Source organism: Puma concolor, chromosome C1 (assembly GCF_028749965.1).
Source record: "Puma concolor isolate L17-30 chromosome C1, mPumCon1.1.hap2, whole genome shotgun sequence".
Taxonomy (NCBI): Eukaryota; Metazoa; Chordata; class Mammalia; order Carnivora; family Felidae; genus Puma; species Puma concolor.
In genome coordinates, this window is record NC_141674.1 from 13,522,688 (window position 1) to 13,544,518 (window position 21,831).

At 57.2% G+C, this 21,831-nt stretch overlaps 1 protein-coding gene across 3 annotated transcripts in view; it reads left to right on the plus strand.

The window, feature by feature from the left end:
• PAX7 (paired box 7) overlaps positions 1-21,831 on the plus strand; it is a 98,073-nt gene that overhangs the window by 44,306 nt on the left and 31,936 nt on the right. For all 3 annotated transcript variants that reach the window (XM_086715835.1, XM_086715837.1, XM_086715836.1), the window contains exons 5-7: positions 7,887-8,086; positions 14,276-14,441; positions 15,802-15,998. In XM_086715835.1, the coding sequence (XP_086571961.1) occupies positions 7,887-8,086; positions 14,276-14,441; positions 15,802-15,998 (563 nt within the window). The remainder of the gene's footprint in view (positions 1-7,886; positions 8,087-14,275; positions 14,442-15,801; positions 15,999-21,831) is intronic.

The window sequence follows — 21,831 nt, forward strand, 5'->3', positions numbered from 1 at the left end:
GGGAGAGAAGGCTGGTGGGGCAGGCTTGACTTCTCAGGCATATGGCCCTTTCACAGCGGCTTTGTGGGGCGCCGACGGGTGGCCTGCCTGCCTTTTCCTCGCCGCGGCCCCAGCTGCTGTTTCCTCTTCGCTGACCTTGAGCCCTCGAGCCGGGCCTCCCCGGGCCCAGCTTCCTGAGGGCCTGTCTCCTTCGCTGGCCCTTCGTGCCTGCCAGCCCTTGTATCCGAGCCCGCTGCACCCCTCTCCTCTGCGGGCACCACCGGCATCTGGGACGGCCTCCCCTGGGGAAAGAGGGTGCGGGCGGTCTGTGGGCCTGCTGGGGTTTGTGCGGAGCGCTCGCCATAGGAGAACAAGGAAGGGAACAAGGGAGGGACCGCCGTTCACACAGTCGTTGGTTCATACACGCATTCCTTTGCCTTTGTGTTTCGTGCCACGCAAACGTGCTTGCCTCTGGAGGGTACGGAGGTAGATGAAGTTCTCGTCGTTTGCAGACACCCGTGATGACAGCCGCGATAGCGACAATAACAGCTCGCGTTCATTGAGCACTTACTGTATACCTGGCACCGTTTTAAACCCTTGTCTTGGGGCAAGTCATGTAACCTTCACGCCCGACGCCTCTGTTCCTACTTTCCTCGCTTTACAGATGAGGAAACTGGCCCAGAGGAGGGGGCGTGGCCTTCCTGAGTTAGTGTGGGAAGCAGGCTGCGATCGATCATTGGGACAAAGGCACCGCGTGGTATGTTTTGAGGCTCCCACGCGGGCAGCCACACCAGCACCCTGAGGAGCAGAGGCGCACGGAGTTCTTATTCCCGGGGCTGGACGGGGAGATGGAGATTCCAAGGGGACACGTGACATGCTCAGGTTCACACCGCAGGTCAAGGCGTGAGTCTGGAGGGCCAGGCCCACCCCCACCCCACCCCCTGCCCCCGGGCCCCAGGCTCTCCGAATGAGAGGAGAGACCGGGCCTGGAGGTACAGCTGCTCAGACGGGTGCCCCTGCATCCCACCACTGTCGCATTTTAGCAATGACGAAAGTGAGGCTCCGATGTTCAACAACGCGCCCAGCACCTGTAGCTTGTTGGAGGCAGATCCCGAACGCAAGCTCAGGCCCCTCCGGCCTCCCAGCTTCTGTCCCGGCTGCCTGCCAGTGTCTGCCTGTGGCTGCCTGGCCACACTCTGTAAGATGGGACCCAGTTGGGGCACCTGGGTGGCTCAGTCGGTTGAGCGTCCGACTTTGGCCCAGGTCATGATCTCGCGGTTTGGGAGTTCGAGCCCCGCGTCGGGCTCTGTGCTGACAGCTCGGAGCCTGAAGCCTGCTTCCGATTCTGTGTCTCCCTCTCTCTATCCCTCTCCCACTCATGCTCTCTCTCTGTGTCTCTCTCTTTCAAAAATGAATAAACATTAAAAAAAAAGATGGGACCCAGTTGTTAGGCTTCCTTTAAGGTTCCGATCTAATGAGCTCTGTTCTCTGCTCAGCACCAAGCATTGCTTTTCCTGGCCTTACAGGAGGCTGGTGAGTAAACGACAGAAATAGCCCAACAAAGAGATACAGGAAAACTGTGATTATTTTCAAGATTGTCTTCAAATCCCAGGAAGAGAGTTAAAGGGGATGGTGAGCTGAGACCCTCCTAAGTGCCTTAAAATGTCCTGCCTTCTCCCCTCCCCTACTCCACAGCTGCTGTCCCCTTCCAGAACTCCCCATTTGCTGCATATGACGCCAACAGGTTAAAGAGACCGAGTTGGAAGGACCCTTGTGACCTCGTTAGTTTCAACCTCCTGCCTTAACAGGGACACCTTACTTTTGAATTCTCTGCACCCAGATAGTTGCAGCCCTCCAGAAACCCTCCCTTCTCTCTCACATGTGACTTGTGCTTGGTCCACAGTTCCATGCAGAAAGAGTTGTGGTTCCATCATGAGAAAATGTGGCTCTGAATTCTGGCAGCTTAACTACACAGTACCGTTTCAAACAGTACTATTTCCTTTTTCCTTGATGGGCCCCTTCTTAGCAGGGATGTATAAAGAGTGCCCTCTAGTGCCTGAGAACAGTACCAGGCCTTTAGCAGAGAAGCGGTGATCAGAGAACACCCCACAGGGGCCCCACATTTTGTAATGCAAATTACATACCTGCAGTTTCAAGTTTAAAAAAAAAAAAAGCAGCCTGATGGGGTCGGATAGGGACGCTGCTCCTGGAGAAAGAAACGTTTTGTCAGGTTTAGGTTGTGAACGTAAACTCTCACTAATACAGGGAGAGTTGGGAGAGTGAAGTTGGGCCCGTTGACTCGTTGGTGAGAAATAGCAGAGGACGTGGAGTCAGACGGAAACCCCCCCACCTCTCCAGTGCCTCCCAGCCCCCCCCCCCCCGAGGGGGCCTCCCAGAAAGCAGGACTGAAGCGTGGATGGTTTTGCTGAGCCCCAGCAATGAGTGCACAGAGGTGGCTGTGTCAGAGCCAGATGGCGGAGAGCGAGCTCGGAAGGCTTTCCAAGCTGATCAGAAAGGCCGAGGAGCAGTGACAGCTAGCATTGGCTGAGCACTGCTGTCCCTGACACGGTTTCCTGTGCCTTCGTGTGCTCATTTATTTACTCGTTCGTTCGTTCATGCAACAGATACTTGGGTGGCCACTTTGTGCCAAGCACTGGGTATTTATCAGTGAACAAGAAAGATGAAACCACCCAGCCTCAAGGAGCTCTAATTACGGCCAGGACAATGTGGGGAGGGCCATAAAATAGAAGAGTTAGCCTATCTGATTGTGATAGGTGTGGTGGAAAAATACAAAGCAAGGAAGGAGGGAGGGCGTCCCTGACATCATCCGTATTTTACATGTGCGGAATCCACAGAATCCGGGCAAACTGCATCAGGAGCCTGTGCTCTTAAATAGCCCGCTCTACATTGGCCTGAACACCTGCTCGCTGCGGGGGGGGGGGGGGGGGGCATGGGGAGGGTGCTGCAAGCAGAGGTCACAGCCTATGCAAAGGCCTGTGGTTGCTGGAGCAGGAGATGGTTGCTGGGGTCCAGGGAATGAGGAAGAGGGCATACAGGGGCGGGGCAGGGTGGGTTCGGAGCCAACAGGGATTCTGATGGCCCTGGCCCTGGTGCTGGGCTGGTTGCATGGGAGGCGTTGCCGACAGAGGAAGAGAGTGTGGAGGAAGAGGGCCAGGCCTTCGATCCGGACACCTGGGTGGCAGTGCTGGATGGGCACCTGAGACAAGTTGGGTCACTCGTGGTGGACAGGAGGGGCTCACTTCCGGGGAGCTTTCACGCGGGGTCCGAGCGAGCCCTGCCCCTCGGCCCAGCCGGGTTGCCCGGCCCTTGTGTGCGGCCGGGCTCCCGCAGACGTTCCCAGCCTCACGCACCACACGGCACGCTGGTTACAGCTGAGCAGTTCTGCGGAGGGGCCGGGAGGGCTCCCACCATGGCCCTGGCTCGCCGGGCCCCCAGCTGAGCTGTAAATGACTTTTCCATTTTCCGAGACCTGCGCCCAGGCCTGTTTGGTATTCAGGGACGCCGGGCCCACACTCGCCAGCTCTCGGCTCTGCCCGAATTACTTGATTAAAACGCATATCAACTATTATGTGATTCGTTTCTCTGCCGCAGCTCGAGCCGGGCCTATGTTAAAACTGTAATAAAGGCTGAGTTTGGAGGCAGCGGGGGGGGGGGGGGGGCGAAGGAGCAGGGGTGGGAGGGCGTCTCTGGGTCGGGGGAGGGGGTCGGGGGAGCTGAGAGAAGGACCCCCGACCTCAAGGCCACTGCTGGCTTCCTCGAATCTAGATGACAGGGACCTGCAGACGGTCAGCTCCCCTCCTGCCTCCTGAGAAAGTCGGTAGGTGTAGCAGTCGTGACCATCTCATTTCCCGTCTTTTCCTCTGGCAGAAGGGACAGCAGGGAATGTTTCGGGGTGAGGGTGGAGAGCAAGCCGCGTTGGCTTTCGCGCTCAGAAATGGAATTCTCCATCGCCTGGGAGTTCTCTGTTGCAAAGCTGGCTCTCGCTAGGCTGCGAGTCCCGAGTCCTGGGTTTTCTTTGCAGCCTCCCTGCCCCTGGGCTCCACTGACCATCTGAAAATGGGGCTGATACTGCCTGCTGGGCCCTCCACGGTTATTGGGAGAGTCTGGAGTGGGGACAGTGACAAGAGCTTGGAAACCGTAGGGTGTGGCACACACACGTAGGGTGGTGACCGCTGCCGTGTGTCGGGGGCCAAAGGAACTTTGTAATTGTACTGCCAGGCCCTGTTCGTCTAAGACGCCCTTACTGAGCACCTGCTGTGTCCCAGGTGTAGGCTCTGCTCCACGCAGGGATCTCCCAGTCCAGTCCGACCGAGAGACCCATAGACAGGCAGGTTGGGTGTCCCCTGATGAGCTTTGAGAGCCCGAGAGTGGGCGTGCAGACCAGCCTGGACATGCTCAGGGAGCAGGGGAGGCTACTCGTGAATTGCGTTGTGCTGGGTAAGCAGGAGCGAGCCCAGTGGAAGGGGGTGTGGTGTTCCAGGTAGAGGAAGCTCACGGTCAAAGTCAAAGGCATGGAGGTCTGAGACGGCCCCGGCTTGGCCATTTAAGGGTGCCAAGAGCTGGCCAGGGAACCTCGTGGAGTGACAGGGTGGGCCTGAGCACGTGGGCAGGGCTGACAGTGGGGGGCTTGGGGGAGGGCGCCTCACTGGCCTTGCTGAGGCTTCTGGAGTCATCCGCCGTGGGAGATGGCAAGCTTGGAAGGAGAGGCAGAGGCTGAAGGAGAAGCCGTGGAAGATGCTCCCCAGTGACTCTCTACCCACGTCCATCCACCTCGCCTAGGCTGGCCTCTGTCCTGAGCGGACCTCAGTCCTGCCCACCCTTAAGCTTTGACAAACCAGATGGCTCCTGTCACCCTTCCTGTCCCTCATTCATTCTTTTCTCAGGGGGCTCTGAGGCTCTTTCAAGTCCTGTCGCTGTCTTGTGTTCTGTGCCTGTCCTGGCCCCAGTTCCTACGGAAGCAGGGTTTCCTTCAGTAGACTGAGAAATTCCCAGAATAGGGATGGTACCTCCTCCATCAGATTGGGAGCTTCCTAAGACAGAGGCTGTTTTTCCCCCAGAAGATTGGGAGGTGGGGCTGTTTCTTGCCTGCTCGGAATTGGACTCCCCACGTCCCTGAGCAGAAACCAGGAACCCAGAGAGAAGGCCCGTCGCCATATCCCTCTGTCTTGGGGCTATCCCCACACCTGTACCGGCTCTGTCCCACCCCCTTCGGGACCTTTCCATCTCACAGCTGTGTGGGGGGAGAGGGCGGGAGCTGCTGCTGGCCAGGAGGCTGCCCCCCCACCCCCACCCCAAATCCAGCCTGTGTCTAATGAACGTGCTTCACGTCCACTCTGTCCACGTGGCCCCCTTCCCCGTGCCCCTCTGGGTTATGCAGTGCATTTTGGGATTGAATCCCTGGGACTGGGTGTATTTGGCTCTGAGCCTCAGCTGTGCTGGGGAAGGTGCCCCAGGATGCCTACTGTGCCCCCACAGCCTCCTCTCAGTGACGGGAAGCTGGGCAGCCGGGAAAGGAGAGAGGAGGGGGTTAGATCTGACCCCAGGTCTCTGCCTTTAGGGATGAGTAATGAAGGGAGGGCTTCCCTGCCACTGGTTCCCTTGTCCTGTGGCGTCACGATCAAAGGCAACCTGGCAGTGACCAATCAAAAGCACAGACAACTGCCCAATGGCCAAGAGAGCAGGATGGAGGGGAGGGGACCTGGGGCAGAGGAGCGTTGCTCAAGACCGGATGACGTCCCAGCTGTGGATGGAGCCCCATGACAACGTTGCCCATCGTGCACTTTGCCGTGCCAGGCTTTTGTACGTGCTCTTCCCGCGGCCTGAGATGCCTGTCCCCTCACCTAAATCTAAGAGGCCATATGCGGTGTTTGGGGGAAGAAGGAGGGTGTCCCTTGTGGGCGAGGCCTACCCCTATTCGGATAACAGACATTTAAAGCAGTTGAGCAAGGACAGCGTGGGGGCGGGCAACAGGAGAGCAGGAGGCCGGTGTGCCCCTTTCCTGAGAGACTCTGGGCAGGTCACGCTGCTTCTCGGTGACTCAGTTTCCCCCATCTGCAGTGGGCTCACATGATCTCTGAGGCTCTTCCTGCTTGACTCCGGCTGAACGCCGTGAGCGCAGTGTCCCCAGCCCGGGCGCAGCACTATCGCTCCGGTGACCGAGTGGATGACGAAACATGAAGTGCTTCCAGAAATTCCCAAAATGGGATGCTAGGCGAGGGGGAGGGAGCACTGAAGGCAAAAGAAGAAAGAGAGAGAAAGCAGGAGTGGGAGGAAGGTCACCACTGACCGCCTACTTCCTCTTTCCCTCTCCCTTCCTTGGTCTCCTCCTGGCCCTCCTCTGTGCTCCCCATAGTCCCCCAGGGTCCACGGAGGGTGCAGCTCCGGAGCCCCGGCCAGGCCACTCCTTGCTGGCAGTCCCTCTGCTGGACCAAGATGGGTAAGAGGCACAGGACTGATGGAGTCGGGAAGCCAGTTCAGTCCCCAGGGTGTCTTCAGCTCTGAGGCCAAGGAGCTTGATCAACCCCTTCCTGCAACCTCTCTAGCCGGGACCTGGGGTAGGCACATTGCTGGCCTGATAGCCCCGTCCAGGGATGAGAAGTAAGCTGGCCGCAGACTCCTGGGCTCTCTCTGCACAGGAAGCAAAGGCTTTTCTCCATCCCCAGGCTCCTGGGTGGAAATCAGTGGGGACTCTCAGGTAGGGGCCATGGTCACGACCAAGGTCATCAGGTAAGGTCTCTTCCAGCCTGGAGGGTTACTCAGAGATCCTGAAGCAACCCAGGAAGGGCCTGGGTACAGAAGTCACCTAGTCCAAACGCTTCATGTTATAAATGGGGGAAACTGAGGCCCAAGGAGGGAAGGTAGCCTTCTTAGGGTCACGGTTCTGGGCGTTTAGGGGCAGAACCAGGTATGGAATCTAAGCTGCCTGACTGCCAGCCCTAAGCACGTGCATTTGCTCTGTCTCCCACCCTCCCTTTCTCCTAGCCCTCCTCCTTTCGTGTTTGCAGTATTTTCCTTGAAAACAATAGCATTGCTGCTTAAATGGTCATTATTTTATTTTGTTTTGTTTATTTATTTACTTATTTATTTATATTTTATTTATTTTTGAGAGAGACAGAGACAGCATGCGAATGGGTTAGGGGCAGAGAGAGAGGGAGACACAGAATCCGAAGCAGCCTCCAGGCTCCGAGCTGTCAGCCCAGAGCCCGACGAGGGGCTCGAACTCACCGACCGCGAGATCATGACCTGAGCCGAAGTCGGACGCTCCACCGACAGAGCCACCCGGGCGCCCCTAAATGGTCATCATTTTAAAAATACTAACTATAAGCGTAAAGAAAAAACAAACAAACAAACAAAAGCTCCGTCACCCTGAAGGTTAACGTTTGTTAATCTTTTGAGCACGGTGTTCTGGAATGTGTCATGTGCGCTTTTTCCGAAAGCGGGATCCGTCTTTGCGTGCCGGTTGGTGCCTCGCCTTTTTCTTAGAGTCAGGTGTATGGAGGTATCACTAACGCGCAGCCAACTTCTCCCATTTTGGAGAGTATCGTTCTAGGAATTTCAGCAAAGGTATTTCGTCACGAAACTACGCTGAGTCTTTGGTCATAGACATCCTTCTCTGTCAGTGGAACTAACCTAAATACCCAACGATAGGGGATTAAAAAAAAATTCTTTTTTCGTTGTGCCAGGAGGTATTTAACCAATCCCCTCGGGTTGGGCACGGAGGTTGCTTCCCCCCCTTCACCGTGATGAGCAGAGCTGCGGGGAACATACTTGCCCTTGTACTCAGGAGGGGTCTGGCTGTCCGCGCGGCAGGGGTCAGAAGGCGGGCACGTGGCGCTACTCCGTCTCACTAGGCCCTCACCCTCTCCCTCCCTCTCGCCTGCCTGCAGGGAACCGGCTGGACGAGGGCTCGGACGTGGAGTCGGAACCCGACCTCCCTCTGAAGCGCAAGCAGCGTCGAAGTCGGACCACATTCACGGCCGAGCAGCTGGAAGAGCTGGAGAAGGCCTTCGAGAGGACTCACTACCCGGACATCTACACCCGCGAGGAGCTGGCGCAGAGGACCAAGCTGACGGAGGCGCGTGTCCAGGTGAGGCGGCGCCTCGGGTGTTGGCGGGCATATCGAAGAGGCGGGAACGGAGAGGGTTGGAGGTGTGGCCGGGGTCCCAGGGTTTAGGGGGCCCCCAGGGGGTTCTGCAGCAGGTGGTCCGGGGACCTTGTAGACGAGGAATGCCCCTGGCACTTGATGCAGACTAAGCGGGCAGCAAGCGTCGGTTGACCGGCTGGGCCAGCGGTGGGCAGCCCTGGGCAGCCAGGAGCTGCAGTGAGGTCCTGCTGGAGAGCAGTCATCCCTTCCGAGATGAGCCAGAGGACAGGGCACAGGAAGCACAAAAGTCTCCAAATCTCCGATGAGGGGAGGAAGTGATTAGGAGGAAATTTTCTGAAGGGCCTGGCTTCTTAGGACAGGTAATGAGTTTCCCGTCGCAGGAATCATGTGAGCACACCGGGCAGGCTTGTTCCTGGTGGGTTGGAAGCATCAGAGGAAGGATGGGCAGACCTCGGACGCCCCCATCCACACCCTCAAGAGGGTGGGTCCTCATCAGCGGGGCTGGGGGAAGGGAGGGCGGCGAAAGCAGCACCTGCCTGGGCTCGCGGGCCCTCACCTGCCACCTGGCCCCAGCGGGGGAGGGAATGGCCTCCTCTCCCCAGGTCGGGGAGGAAGTGAGAGAGGGTCATGATGGCTAGCTCCTGGGGGAATGCGTTCCCGGCCTGTCTTCCTCATAAATGGGGGAGGCGGGTCTGCGGGAAGGGCCACCCCAGACTGCTCACTGGACCCTTCCAGCGGGGAACCCGGCTTTGCTAGGCGCCCACCTTGCCCCAGCCCTCCTCACGCATGACCCGGCGGAATGTCAGGCCACCTTGTCAGGCAGGTCACCTCCAGGCAGGCCGCAGGTGCAGAAGCAGCAGGCCTGGAGAAGCGACAGAGCTGGGCTGGGGCTGAGCTGGGCCGGAACTCGGGCCTGGCAGGTACCAAAGCCAAGGTCTTTCCATGCGGAAGGAAGAAGCTGCCTCAGAGCCGGGGACCTGAAAGACGTGGGGCAAGATCTAGAAGCAACTGGCACTTAAACGCTCCAGGAACCTGTGTACCTCCCTCCGCCCTCCCCACCCCCACTGCTGGAGCGGGGGGAGGGGTCCTTGGCTGCCTTTGAGGGAGACCCCGAGGGGAAGGGGGCAGGCGGCAGCAGCCAGCTTGTCTCATTCTCTGCCCTCCTCTCCAGGGTGATATCTGAGCCTGGCCTGGACTCCGGGCCTCCCTCCCCCCGCTCTGATCGTCCTGCAGCTGTTCTCCTGGGCACATTCCTGGGTGCTTTCTCATTCCCACGTCTGGCGGCCGCGGCTGCTTCCCATCACCTTGAAGCCTGACCGCTCCTTGTAAAATTTCCTGGCTGTCAGGGCAGTGCTTTTATTGGCCCAGGGGACCCAGAAACAGGTGTCACTCAAGGTCCAAGGAGGGAGGGGGGCTGGGAACAGGGGGAGCAGCCAGAGGCCGGGCAGACCCACAGTGTGGGGGCCCAGGCAGCCTCCTGCACATGCTGACTCCTGTAACATCCTGTGGGCTTCTCCAGGGCAGTGAGTGTGCCCAACCTTGGCCTGAGAACTTAGCGTGATCCCAGCAGGGGAGGGATCGATTATACGTTGGGTTTTTAACAAATGACCAAAGCTGACCAAAGACATCAAGACCAGGATGATAGAACATTTGGCCCGGAGAAGCGATCTGGAGGACGGGGCTGCTCTAAGAGGCCCTGGAGGGTGGGACCAGGGCCAGTCGGGGAACGTCCCCAGGCCTACATAAAGGTCTGCAGGGACTGGGAACTGCAGGCCTAGGTTTCCCATGGTCTCTGTATCACCTTCAATAGATGTTTCCTTTCTTGAGACTTAGTTTCTCATCTATAAATAAAGGAATGGAACTAAATGGTCACTGCGGCTCCTTAAAGTTCTAGGATCCTCACTTATTTTTTTTTCATTTTCTTTTGATGTTTTGTTAATTTTTGAGAGAGAGCGAGAGAGACAGGGTGCAAACGGGAGGAGCAGAGACAGAGGGAGACACAGATTCCGAAGCAGGCTCCAGGCTCCAAGCTGTCAGCACACGGGGCTTGAACTCACGAACCGTGAGGTCGTGACTTGAGCCGAAGTCGGACCCTTGACTGACTGAGCCACCCAGGCGCCCCCTAGGAATTTTGTTTATTGACAACCAGAGCTGCCTTGTGAGGTGATGAGATCCCCATTCCTGGAAGTGTGTAAGGCAAAATACAGTGTGCCATCAAGCAGAAACCCTAGTTTCTGCTAGGGTTCCTGCTGTGGACGGTGGGGCAGAGACCTCCAAGCCTCCCGAGCACCGCTGAGACTCTATGGATCTGAGGTCTCGGGTGTCGGATTCTAAAAGTCTGTGATTCTGGGATTCCGCAGTCCTGAGACGTCTCGTGTCAGTGGCCCGGGGAGATGGTGAAGGGGTCCGGAGTGGGCTCAGAGCCAGACGCTGAGGTGTGAATCCCAGCCCCAGCACTTAACACCTGCAGCCTCAGTTTCCTTATCTGCAAAGTGGAGGTGACAGGAAGAGTCTACCTTGTTCTAAGGACGAATGCTTACCTGTAAAAAACCACACGCTCCGCATTTGGAGGTGCCTGGCACACAGGAGCTCCAGAAGTAGGGTACATTCTTAGTAAAACTCCACCTGCTCTTTCCAATCGTGGCCACCCTGGAAACCCCCAGTTCGTTCAGCTGGCACTCATTTATTGAGCACCTACTCTGTGCCGACGCTGTTGCGGGCCCCGGGGAGTCAGCAGACAGAAACTGCTGTCACGGAGCTGACGCTTGCATGAACAAGGACACAGGTAAAAACGTGTCAGGCGGGGTTCCAGTAACTCACATGCGTTGCCTCCCTCTGGCTCTGCTCCAGCCCTGCTTCTGAAGCCTGCAGGGTGATACTTGGCTTCCCTAGTGTCCGGGGGAGACACCGTGTCTCAGCTGGCGGAAAGCCACCAGGAAGGGTGGGAAAGGGGGCATCAGGCAGGAGGACGCGTAACCTTTCTCTGGAGGAGCCTTCACTCCTGAATAGCGAGGGGCCAAGCCCGACCTTGTATCCGTCTTCCTCGGAGGTGGACAGATCCGCTGTGTCCCAAGTACCAAGATCTCTGAGCCTGTGTGTTTCCCCCAGAAGCAGAAGCCTCCCTGAGAGGAATCCCATTTGAGAAGCACTGGAGGGACTCATCACTAATTAACAACTTGGACTGGACCTTTCCCTAACAGTAGATAACGCTTATCGGACACTTCTCATTTGCGGGGCACGATGCTCAGTGTTCCACGTACATGGTCACTGTCATCCTCCCCGTGACGTTAGGAGGCAGGTATGATCAGTCTCTCCATTTCCAGCTGAGAAAACCTGAGGGAAGAAATTTCCTAGACAGTTAATCAGCAGTGTCGGGACTTGAACCCAAGTCTGCCTGTCATGTTCTTTTCTTCTGTGCTCCGTGGAGAGAAGGACCAGATGGAATGTTCACCCCGTAAACAGCTGCTTCCTATGGCATCGTGTTCCCAGTGCTGGGTGTTGTGGGAAGGATCAAAAGTGGATAAAAAAACTCAGCGTCTGCTTTCAAAGAACTCAGCCCTGATCAGGGGTTCTGGTGCAGGGGTGTGTCTGTGTGGGGAGGAAGGGCGGAAGGGGTGATGGGGCTTACCCCTGTCCCTCCTGGAGCCTCCAGGCCCCCCTCTGTGAATGGGCAGCTTACACTGGATGCCAGCTAAGAGCTCGGCCACCAGAATGATAGTTGTAGATGTTGTTCTAAGCGCTTGGCCTGTGTTAAGTCACTTGAGGTCCCGGGAGGCAGTGGTTCTCTGCCTTGTCTGTTGTGTGCCCGGGGCACAGGGCAGCTTGAGGGCTAGGACGGTCCCGTCCATCTCTCTATCCTTCACATCTCGCTTGGCATAGAGCACAGTCCCAGTAAAGGTTGGTGATGAAAAGGAGGGAAGTAAGGAAGGAGGGAAAGAGAAGGAAAGGATAGGGAAGGACGGAAGGGGAAGAACTTTTCCAACTCTCTTTGGTATTCTTTATCCGAGGGAAGGATGACCCACAGGCAGCTGCGGTGTGCCAATTGGGAATGGCGTGTCCATTCTCCATCTGACTTCAAGGTTTTTGCTACATATATGTGTCATCCAAATCGCTATTTGTTTTTATTTTATTTATTTTATTATTTTTTTTTATCTTTATTTTTTTTTGAGAGAGAGACAGAATGTGAGCAGGGGAGGAGCTGAGGGGAGGGAGACACAGAATCCGAAGCAGGCTCCAGGCCCTGAGCTGTCAGCACAGAGCCCGACGCGGGGCTCGAACCCACAAACCACGAGATCATGACCTGAGCGGAAGTCGGACGCTTAACTGACTGAGCCACCCAGGCACCCCACTATTTGCTTTTAAAATAAAATCAATGTATGTTATTTTTTCAAATGATTATTTATTTTTGAGAGAGAGGGACAGACAGTGTGAGCGGAAGAGAGACAGAGAGAGACACAGAATCCAAAGCAGGCTCCAGGCTCTGAGCCGTCAGCACAGAGCCCGACACGGGGCTCGAACCCACGGACCGCGAGATCATGACCTGAGCGGAAGTCGGACGCTTAACTGACTGAGCCACCCCGGCGCCCCCAAATCAATATATTTGAAAATAAAAGTGTCTCTCACTGTCACATAAGGCAGGCAGCTGGAAACACACATCAGGGAAGACTAAACAACATTGATGGGGGACTTGCTGGAAAACATCAGCTGCGGAAGCGCTTTTCTGTGTGTTCAAGAGGAAGCTCAGCACGGGTGTCAGTGAGGCACCGAGGATAAGTTAGCACCAAGCCCGGACCTTGTCTTCCACATGCCCAGAAGGCCCGGAGGAGGAGTGGAGGGGCTCAGGGTTACTGAATGTCTGTGTCACTGCCATCTGGGATGTCCCTCCCTTGTAGAAGGAGGAAACGTTGAATGGGAACAAAAATGTGCCCCACACCCTCTCCCAGAAGCGGGGAACGAGGAAACACTGCCCATTCCGCGCCAGTTCAGAAGCCCCTCGGTCAGGACGCCCCTGGGGAAGCCCTCCGTGCCCTGGGAGTGGGGAGAAGCGGGGGCCGCAATTTCATTCCAGAGCCAGGTGTCGCTCCTGACCGGACTGCCTCGTCTCCTTGCTCTGTGCACCCTAAACGAGTCAGAGCCGGCTGCGCTGTTCCTCCAGCTCAGAAAGCTAAACGCGGCTTCCCTCCTCCAGAAGGATCTGGAAGACAAAAGACACCAGGGGCACAGAAGCACCCCTCCACTCAGCGGAGGCTGGACGGGTGGGGGGAGGGTCTTAAGTGATCCTGTGCTGCTGAAGGCTGGAGGGGACCCCACCAGGAGGGGCTCCCATCTGAGCTTTGTCGCATCGGCCCTGGCAAAGATACACCAGAGCAAGCTCTGTATTTCCTTGTTCTCTTGTTCATCCGTTCATTCCTTCCTTCATTCATTCAACAAGTATTCCATGTAGATGCAGGAGTTGGCTGCGGGAAGAGTGTCTGGCTCAGAGGGAACGGCATATGCAAAGCCCATATGCTTTCCCATAAGCCTTTTCCTCCTTTTCTGGACCAGAGCTCGTTGCAAAATCCAGACAAGTGACTTCTAGAAAGTCAGACTGATTGAAGTTTGAACCTCAGATTCGTTTCAGCTATAGCTGTGTGGCCTCGGGCAAGTTCTTTGACCTCTGTGAGCCTCAGTTTCCCCTTCTGTGAAATGGGAATAGGAGTACACGTCTCCTGGGTCTACTGGGCCGACGTGAAGTACCAGCACGGGGTGGGGGTGGGGGGGGTGCCTGGCACAGAGGGTGGGAGGGAGCGTGTGTTAAGACAAGGATGGTTGCCCCCCCGAGCGGCTGCGGTGGAGAGAACGTTGCACGGAGTCACCCAGACGTGGCTGTGTCCCCGACCCGCCCCGTTACGTGGACAGGTCACTCACTACCTCTGCCCCTCAGTTTGCTCATCCGTAAAATGGGGAGAACAATAATAATCCCATAATAATCCCTTCGCTGGGTGGTGGTGAGGCCACGATGGGCTCACACCCACGCAAGTGCGCTGCACTCTGTCCCCGGCCGCGGGAAGGCGGGGATTGGACGCGGGCTGGACACAGGGTGACGGCTCGGGGACCAGTGGTAGCCGTGCCTCAGCTCTCCGCCAGGAGCCAGGCTGAGGGATCCCCGCTCTCTGCTCTCCACCCACCCAGGTCTGGTTCAGTAATCGCCGCGCCCGTTGGCGGAAGCAGGCAGGAGCCAACCAGCTGGCAGCGTTCAACCACCTTCTGCCAGGGGGCTTCCCGCCCACCGGCATGCCCACGCTGCCCCCCTACCAGCTGCCGGACTCCACCTACCCCACCACCACCATCTCCCAAGGTGAGCACACGAGACTGTCCTGGCACCTCAGCTGCGCCCTGCCCCCCATTCCTCCCTTCCTTAACTTAGAAGGAACGATAAGGGCTATTTATTTCTTTAACGTTTATTTATCGTCGAGAACAAGCACAAGCAGGGGAGGGATGGGGGGGAGGGGGACGCAGGATCTGAAGCGGGCTCCCCGAGCTGTCAGCACAGAGCCCGACGCGGGGCTCGAACTCACGGACCGTGAGATCATGACCTGAGCCGAAGTCGGATGCTCAGCCGACCGAGCCACCCAGCCTCCCCCAAGGGCCATTTGTCTGTTTGCACGTGGACAGACGATTACCACTGGAACAGTGAGTTCCTGCCTTTGAACTTCTTGGTTTTGCCAACAGGCCACAGAGCATCCAGGTGAGGGTGAACAGGTAGCCTTCCCGCACACGTTTAGAACGGAGCTTCTCAAACTGTGAAGTCACATGCATCCGCTGCGGTCTTATTAAAACGCAGAAGTGACAGACAAGGCTACTATCACTCCCTGGACCCCTCCCTGCATCCTGTCTTCCCCCTCCTCTCTCTCCCCACCCCCGCCTGCCCCGGGGCGCATGTTGGGAGCCCCACTACCTGACCTCTGACTCATGACGCCCCTGGGGCTCCCTCTTAAAGGGCTGGCAGGCTGGAGTTCTAGAAACTGAGGAGAGAGGCAGGGGATCCTCCCTATGATTCTTTTTCTCCCCTCCCTGTAATTCTTGATGAGAAATTGACGATGATGGTCTCATCCCCCGGAAGGCCGCGTGGAGGGGCCCTGACAGAGCAGAACAGCAGCCCAGCAGCCAGGAAGAGAAATGGCAGCTCAGACCCTCGCCCCATCACTCAGTGGCCTTTTCGCCTTGCACGAGTGCCCGGCCCCTCCAAGCCTCGGTTTCCTCATCTGTAAAATGGGAATCCTGTGCCCACTTCACACCCTTAGACAGTATTTGCAGAAGCACCTGGCCGGTGGTCGGTGCCCACCAAATGCTGTCGGGACAGGCCTGGGTAGATTAAGAGAGTCCCCAGTGAGGTCTGACTTTTAGTCCAGAAGACTTTGATTGAGCACCGACTGTATGCCAAACGCTGTGCAGTGTGGCCGGTGAAGATGCCTGGAGGTTGTCTGGAACATCGGTTAGCTGTCAGTCGAGCCTTGGCTAGTCCCCGGCGTCCTGTCCAGAAGCCAGCTGGTCCCATCCTGAGTAGCGAGGGGAGGTCCCCTCCGTCCGCTGGATGGCGACGAGGAGGAAGAGGCTCGTGGCTCGCCTTCCACGCGGACGGTTCTTTCCCTGCCCTGGGACGCCCGCCATCTGGGCCGGGGCCACTGGCTCAGGCCCTCTCCTGGGTCTCTCCGCAGACGGGGGCAGCACCGTGCACCGGCCCCAGCCCCTCCCGCCGTCCACCATGCACCAGGGGGGGCTGGCCGCCGCGGCCGCCGACACCGGTTCTGCCTACGGAGCCCGCCACAGCTTCTCCAGCTACTCAGACAGCTTCATGAACCCGGCGGCGTCCTCCAACCACATGAACCCTGTCAGCAACGGCCTGTCTCCCCAGGTAGGTGGCCTCACCAGTCTGGTCCCTGGGAAGCCGCGGGCTCCGGGGCACCTCGAGAGGGAGAGAGAGAGAGAGAGTGTTAAAGTGGGAAGCAGGGACGCCCCCGCCACCCTTGCTGGTCAGGACCCCGGGATCCTTTGCCTGGGCTTTATCTCCGAGCCGCAGGCCCGGGTGACTCTGCAGGCAGGTACGGAGAATGGGTTTCCCCGCTCCTGGCCACCAGAAACAAAAAGCTGTTGCCTTCGAGACGTGCTCGTGGCCCAACAGCCCCCCCCCCCCCCCAGAGCTTGTGAGTCCGGCCCCCCGCCCACCTCATGGCTGTTCGGTTCACGAAAGTCAGGCATTTTCAGGCAGCGTGTTGGCAGAAGCCTTGTACCGTTTCCTGTGGGATGCTGACTGTGGTTTTGGGGCTTGGTTCTCGAACCAGGAGTCCTTCCTGGATTCCATCCAGTGCTCCACCCATCTCTTGCCTTTCCCCAGGCGTGACCACCGAATGAGAGGCAGGACCTCCTCCTGTTGGTAGAGAGAAACGCGGCTGGGGTTCTAGACTGGGGGCCCTGCTCCCATTGGGTCTTGGAGCTCGTTCCCTCGTGTGTGATTGGTTGCTGGCTGCGTCACTCGTTGCCGGGGCTGTTGGAAGTTGTTGGGGCCACCCTGCGATCCAGTGCAGAAGGCATCGCTGAGGCTGTTGGTGGTGGCTTGTGGTTTGGGGAGCAGGACGCGGGGATGCTGGCCGTCCTGGTTGCTTTGAGGAGCTGATGGGTTCCCTTCTGTAGCCACAGCGGGTTCTCAGATATCCACGGAGGAAAGGCAGAAATCCAAGGCTGGTTTTGCCCTGCCTCCCACCTTCTGAGTGTGGCGCAAGCTTTCCTGAACGGCTCTGGTTCGGTAGGAAGGGTGAAGGCTGGAAGAGGGTTAAACCCCAGCTCCGCGGCTCAGGGTGTCGGGGAAGTTAGCATCTCTGAGCCTCACTTTAGCCCGCGTTGACCTAAAAAGTGATTAAAAAGGGTGTTGCTAACCTCCTAAGAAGGGTGTTGTTTGTGCTTAGCTTGCTAACTGGCTGAAACCTTAGCTCAGAGCCTGGCACAACATAGGGGCCGAATGAACATTCGTCCTCGTGTCAACCCCCCGCCCCCCACAATTGCCAGGACGATATAATCAGTATGAGAACCCTGTTACTTGAAGAAAAAAGGGGGCCAAAGGGAAGGTCCACTACAGCCCCCAGGCCACATCCATCTGGCTTCCTGCTGTTGTCAATAAAGCTTTATTGGAACATAGCCACGCCCACTTCTTTACAGATTTCTGGCTGCTTTGGGGCTGTAACGCCAGAGCTGAGAAGTTTCAAAACAGATCACGTGGCCCACAAAGTGAAAAATATTTGCTATGTGGCCCTTATAGGGAAAAAAAAAATTGCCAACCCCTGGTCTAAAACCTTCCCAAGGTTTTAATTTTCTGCATGGTTTTGGGTCTGTCGCTGTGTGCCTCCGTTAGTGAGTGTGGTGGAGAGCTAACTGCATTTTAGTCTCCTCATTTACTTATGGGTAAGGTCCCTTCCCCTCTCTGTGCCTCAATTTTCCCCATCTGTGAAATGGGGATGGTGCTAAGCCTCTGTCTGGTAGGGTTGTTGAGGATGGGATGAGCTGACGTGTGCCAAGTCTTCCCCAGTCCGGGGCAGAGTTGAGCGAGCCGCTGAACCCAGAGCTCCTAACAGTGATGCCCGAGGTCCTCTTGGGGCCCACATTAGGGGCCGGGGTGATGCAGTCTGCAGACCAGAATGCTTTCCCGGTGGAACCTCGTTGGCCTCTTTGGCGCTCAAGGCCATGACTTCCATGCCATTAGTGCAGAGGACAAAGCGGCTGAGCTGACCTTCCAGAGTCAAGAGGCAGACAGGATCCCAGAGCTGGCTGGGTGGCCGTGGCTGCAGAGACCCGAGGTGTCCACGTCTGAGGATGTGGTCCAGGCCTGGCCTCGCGGTATGAAACAGGCTGGAGGAGCCTCACTTGGAAATCTGAAGAGGGATGTTGAGATTATGCAGGCCAGTCTTCTCGATTCATCTCAACAGGGCCCGGGAGGCGTTGGCCGGGCCAGGGCCCAGAGTCCGGGGCTGACCACCGCTCCTTGCGGCCCACGGGGCTGAAGTTTCTCCCCAAAGTAGCAGTTTTGTCACAGGGCAGAGGCGAGACGAGCAAATAGGGGGCGCTTGGCTTCTGGAGCACGATTCAGCGATGAGAGGGATACAGAGCAAGGATGTCTCATGCACTGTTTGGGCCCAGAGACCAGCCTCGGGGAGGGAGCGAAGACGAGAAAAAAAACCCAGCCATTACTGTAAGCAGCCAGTGGCCCACCCTTCTCCCTGCCCGAGCTAGACGCTCCCCTCTCCTCCCAGAGACCCTCGGGAGGCTTTCCTCCACTCCTCAGGCGGAGAGGCTGTCAGGACGTGATGGATTGGGCTGACTCCGGAGACTTGCCCAGAGGTTCCCACCAAAGGTGTGAAGACAGATGGAGGGTCTGACAGGGGCAGAGGGGACCAGGAGGTGAACAGCTGCTGGCAGGGGAGAGGGGGCCGTGCGCAGGGTGGGCGGGAGGGCAGTCCGGGTGCGCTTCTGTCCATGTGAACTGCCGGGGTTAAGCTTCGAACACGTCCTGCGGAAGGGGGACAGCGAGGGGGGGTGTCTGGGTCTGTACCAGAGCTTCTGGTATTTGTGACTCCCCGTACGCTCCCTCCGCCCTCTGGGCAGGCCAGCCACACACCTCCGTGGTCTTGGCAGGGGTGGGGGGGGGGTACACTCCCCACCAGGACAGACCCGCTTCCCAGGCCCTGCCTCCCCACCAGCAGGGAGGTTCTCCGGAGCTCCCCTGGGTGAGAGGGATGGAATGGGGTCTGTCTGGGACATCACCCCTCACCCAAGACTGCAGGTCCTGACCACGCCCCCCCCCCAGTAGCCTTGGCCTTTGTTCTCACAAAAGCCCAAGGCGATTATTATGTTGTGGGGGTGGGGGTGAAGTTGGGGCTCTGCGGAGCACCTGCTCATTGCACTGGTCAGTTTGCTGCTGGCTGGAGAAGTGCCCCCTCCCGGGGCCTGACCCGGGTCCTGGTCTCCGAGCCATCCCGGGAAGGGGGGCTTGTCAAGGCTCAGAGACTCCACCGAGGGACTGCCTGGGCGAAATCCCCTGGGAAATCCATCTATGCAGCCCCGTGCTGAACCCTGGCTCTCAGGCTAACAGATACTTACAGAGGGCCTACTACGTGCCAGGCACCGTTCTAGGCACTGCGGATGAATCAGTGAGCATCAAGGAGGAAGACCTCTGCCCTTGCGGAGGTGACAGTGTCACAGGACAGGCAGACAATACATAATAGAACGGCAGGCCATGCGGTGTATCTGATACGCTGTTGACAAGGACAGCTTAACTTGCCAGCCCCTGTGACTCAGACTCTGTCCTGAGAGTTTCTTACGTGGTAAATACTGGGTAGCAAAGCCAGGCTTCAGCCCTGATCTCTAGAGCCTGAGAACATAACTAACACTGCCCTCTGCCTCAGAGATGCCCTCTCTCTCTCTTTTTTTTTTTTTTTTGGAGATTGGCTGGCAGTAAAAAAAAAAATCCTGTCCCCTTTAGCTCCACAGAGGGGAAAGCTCATTCAGCCCATGTCACGGATGAGGAAACTGAGGCCAGGACCTCAGGTTAGGGGCCAGTGGGCAGAGTTGAGTCACACGGGCAGAGGCCTCCTGAGAGGTTTAGACAATAATGAGACCAGCCCGTCGGCCATGTGCAAAGCTCAGCTTTACAAGATCAGGGGCTCAGCACTCGGTAAGATACCCCCAGCTTTGTGCACGGGGTCCCCCTGAAGAGGTACCAGGAAAACAAATACAGTTTGACCCTTCGACCATGTGAGGATTAGGGGTGCCGAGCCCCCCCACCCCACGACTGAAAACTCACATATAACTTTTGACTCCCCCTAAAATGTTACTAACAGCCTACTTCCTGTTGATCCAAAGCGTTACTGAGAACATACGCAGTCCATTAACTGCTTATTCTATACGTTCTGTTTCTTTGACACTGCGTCCTTACAATAAGGCAAGCTAGAGGAAAGGAAACGTTATGAAGAAAAGCCTACGGAAGAGAAAATACATTTGCAGTGCTGTGCTATATTTATCGAAAACCTCCATGTATAACTGGACCCACACCGTTCAAACCTGTGCTCTTTAAGGGTCAGTGTACTGCCCGTGCGATCTCGTCCCTGATGGCTTGTTGGGGACTTGTTGCAGACCCTCCCGCCCAGCCTGCTCTCGCCCCTTTAGCCCAGGCTGAGGTCCTTGGACACAGCTCTTAGAAAACAACTCAGGACAGCTTAGGACAAGAGGAACCTTTCGTGGTTATGAATTACAGTGAGTAATCTGATGCCCGCCGTGGCTAGGAATCGCACACAGGGCACGCTGGGAGGCAGGGGTAGTGGGCAGGGAGATAAAAGGGACACCTATATGTAGGTCCCTTAGGATGCCTGCCCTTAAGAATTCCCCGGTCTGATGGGGGAGACGCAGCCACTGCCTTGAGAGGCTCCTGGTCTGGCCGAGGAAGGACTTCGCCCATCCTGAGGAGCCCACAGTCAGACAGAAGAGGAAAACCCCCGTCCTTAGATGCCCTGGTGTGATGGCAGAAGCCAGCGCTGTCCCGGGGGCCTCCCGGTGTGAGGGGAGACAGGCTCAGAAAGTCACTCATGGCCGCTGAGCGGTCTGAAGTCCTGAGCGAAGAATCAGGAACATAGTCCCGTCTGGCCAAAGGCTCCGGGCAGGGCGTCTGGTGCTGGCAGCTTCTTTAGGGCCCTTGTGGGCGTGTCCCTGGGGTGGGGGTGGGTGGGGCGCCCTGGGCCTGAGCTTCCTTCTCCCCCAAACTTTTTCAGTGCAGATTCTAGCAGAGCTGGAAGTGGAAACTTCTGGAAAGCCCAGACAGGGGAGAAAATTGCCCCAAACCGTAGTTAGCTTAGCAGCAGGGCCGGCCCCCAGAGCCCCAGACCCCCAGCGGAGGGCTCCTGCCACTGCTTCACAGGAAGGAACCTGTAAAAGGGATTTACATATTTACGATTTCCCCCAACTGAACTAATGAAAAATATTCTCTGAGTGTGCGGTTCGTCACACGGCCGCAGTCACAGTAAAACAAGCCTTTTTGTCCTTTTGGGCTCCTTGATGTTCTCTTCTCCTTTCCCTCTTTGGCCCGTTAAGAATTACCTGTGACGGCCAAGGTGGGGTGGATGCTTCCGGAGGGCCGGCACGGACGGGGCCAAATGCTTCGGCTGCTTTCACTCACCGAACCCTGGCCATTATCTTGTGACCTTCATTTCACAGATGAGGAAACTGACTTGTCCAGGGTCAACTACCTCTCCATCCATCCGTGTGCCTGCCATGTGCCAGGCTCTGCGATAGGTTCTGGAAAGTGACAGAGCTGGGATTGGAACGGTCTGCCTCCAGAGCCCTCTGTGCTATTCTGTGGTCTCTGGCTGCCCCCCGCCCCCACCCCAGCCCCACCCCCCAAGGTCCGTCCTGTGGTCCATCTGGTGAAGCTGAAGTTTGCAGCCACGGGGCATAGTCAGGTTCAGGGTCCAAATCATCCAATGCGAAGCGTCCCCTTCTTCCTAAAACCAGCAGGAATAAATCTCAAGGCTTTTATTTAATTTCTTGATGAAAAGGGGTCTCCTGAGTGATTTGCCACAGCAGACTCTGCTCCTGGCATCACTTGAGGGCCTCAGGGGACCCAATCCAGCAAGGAAAGGCACTCCATCCGCTGAATACCTGCCGAGGGCCAGATCCCACGGAAGCGCGTGGGCTCTGTGAAGTCATTC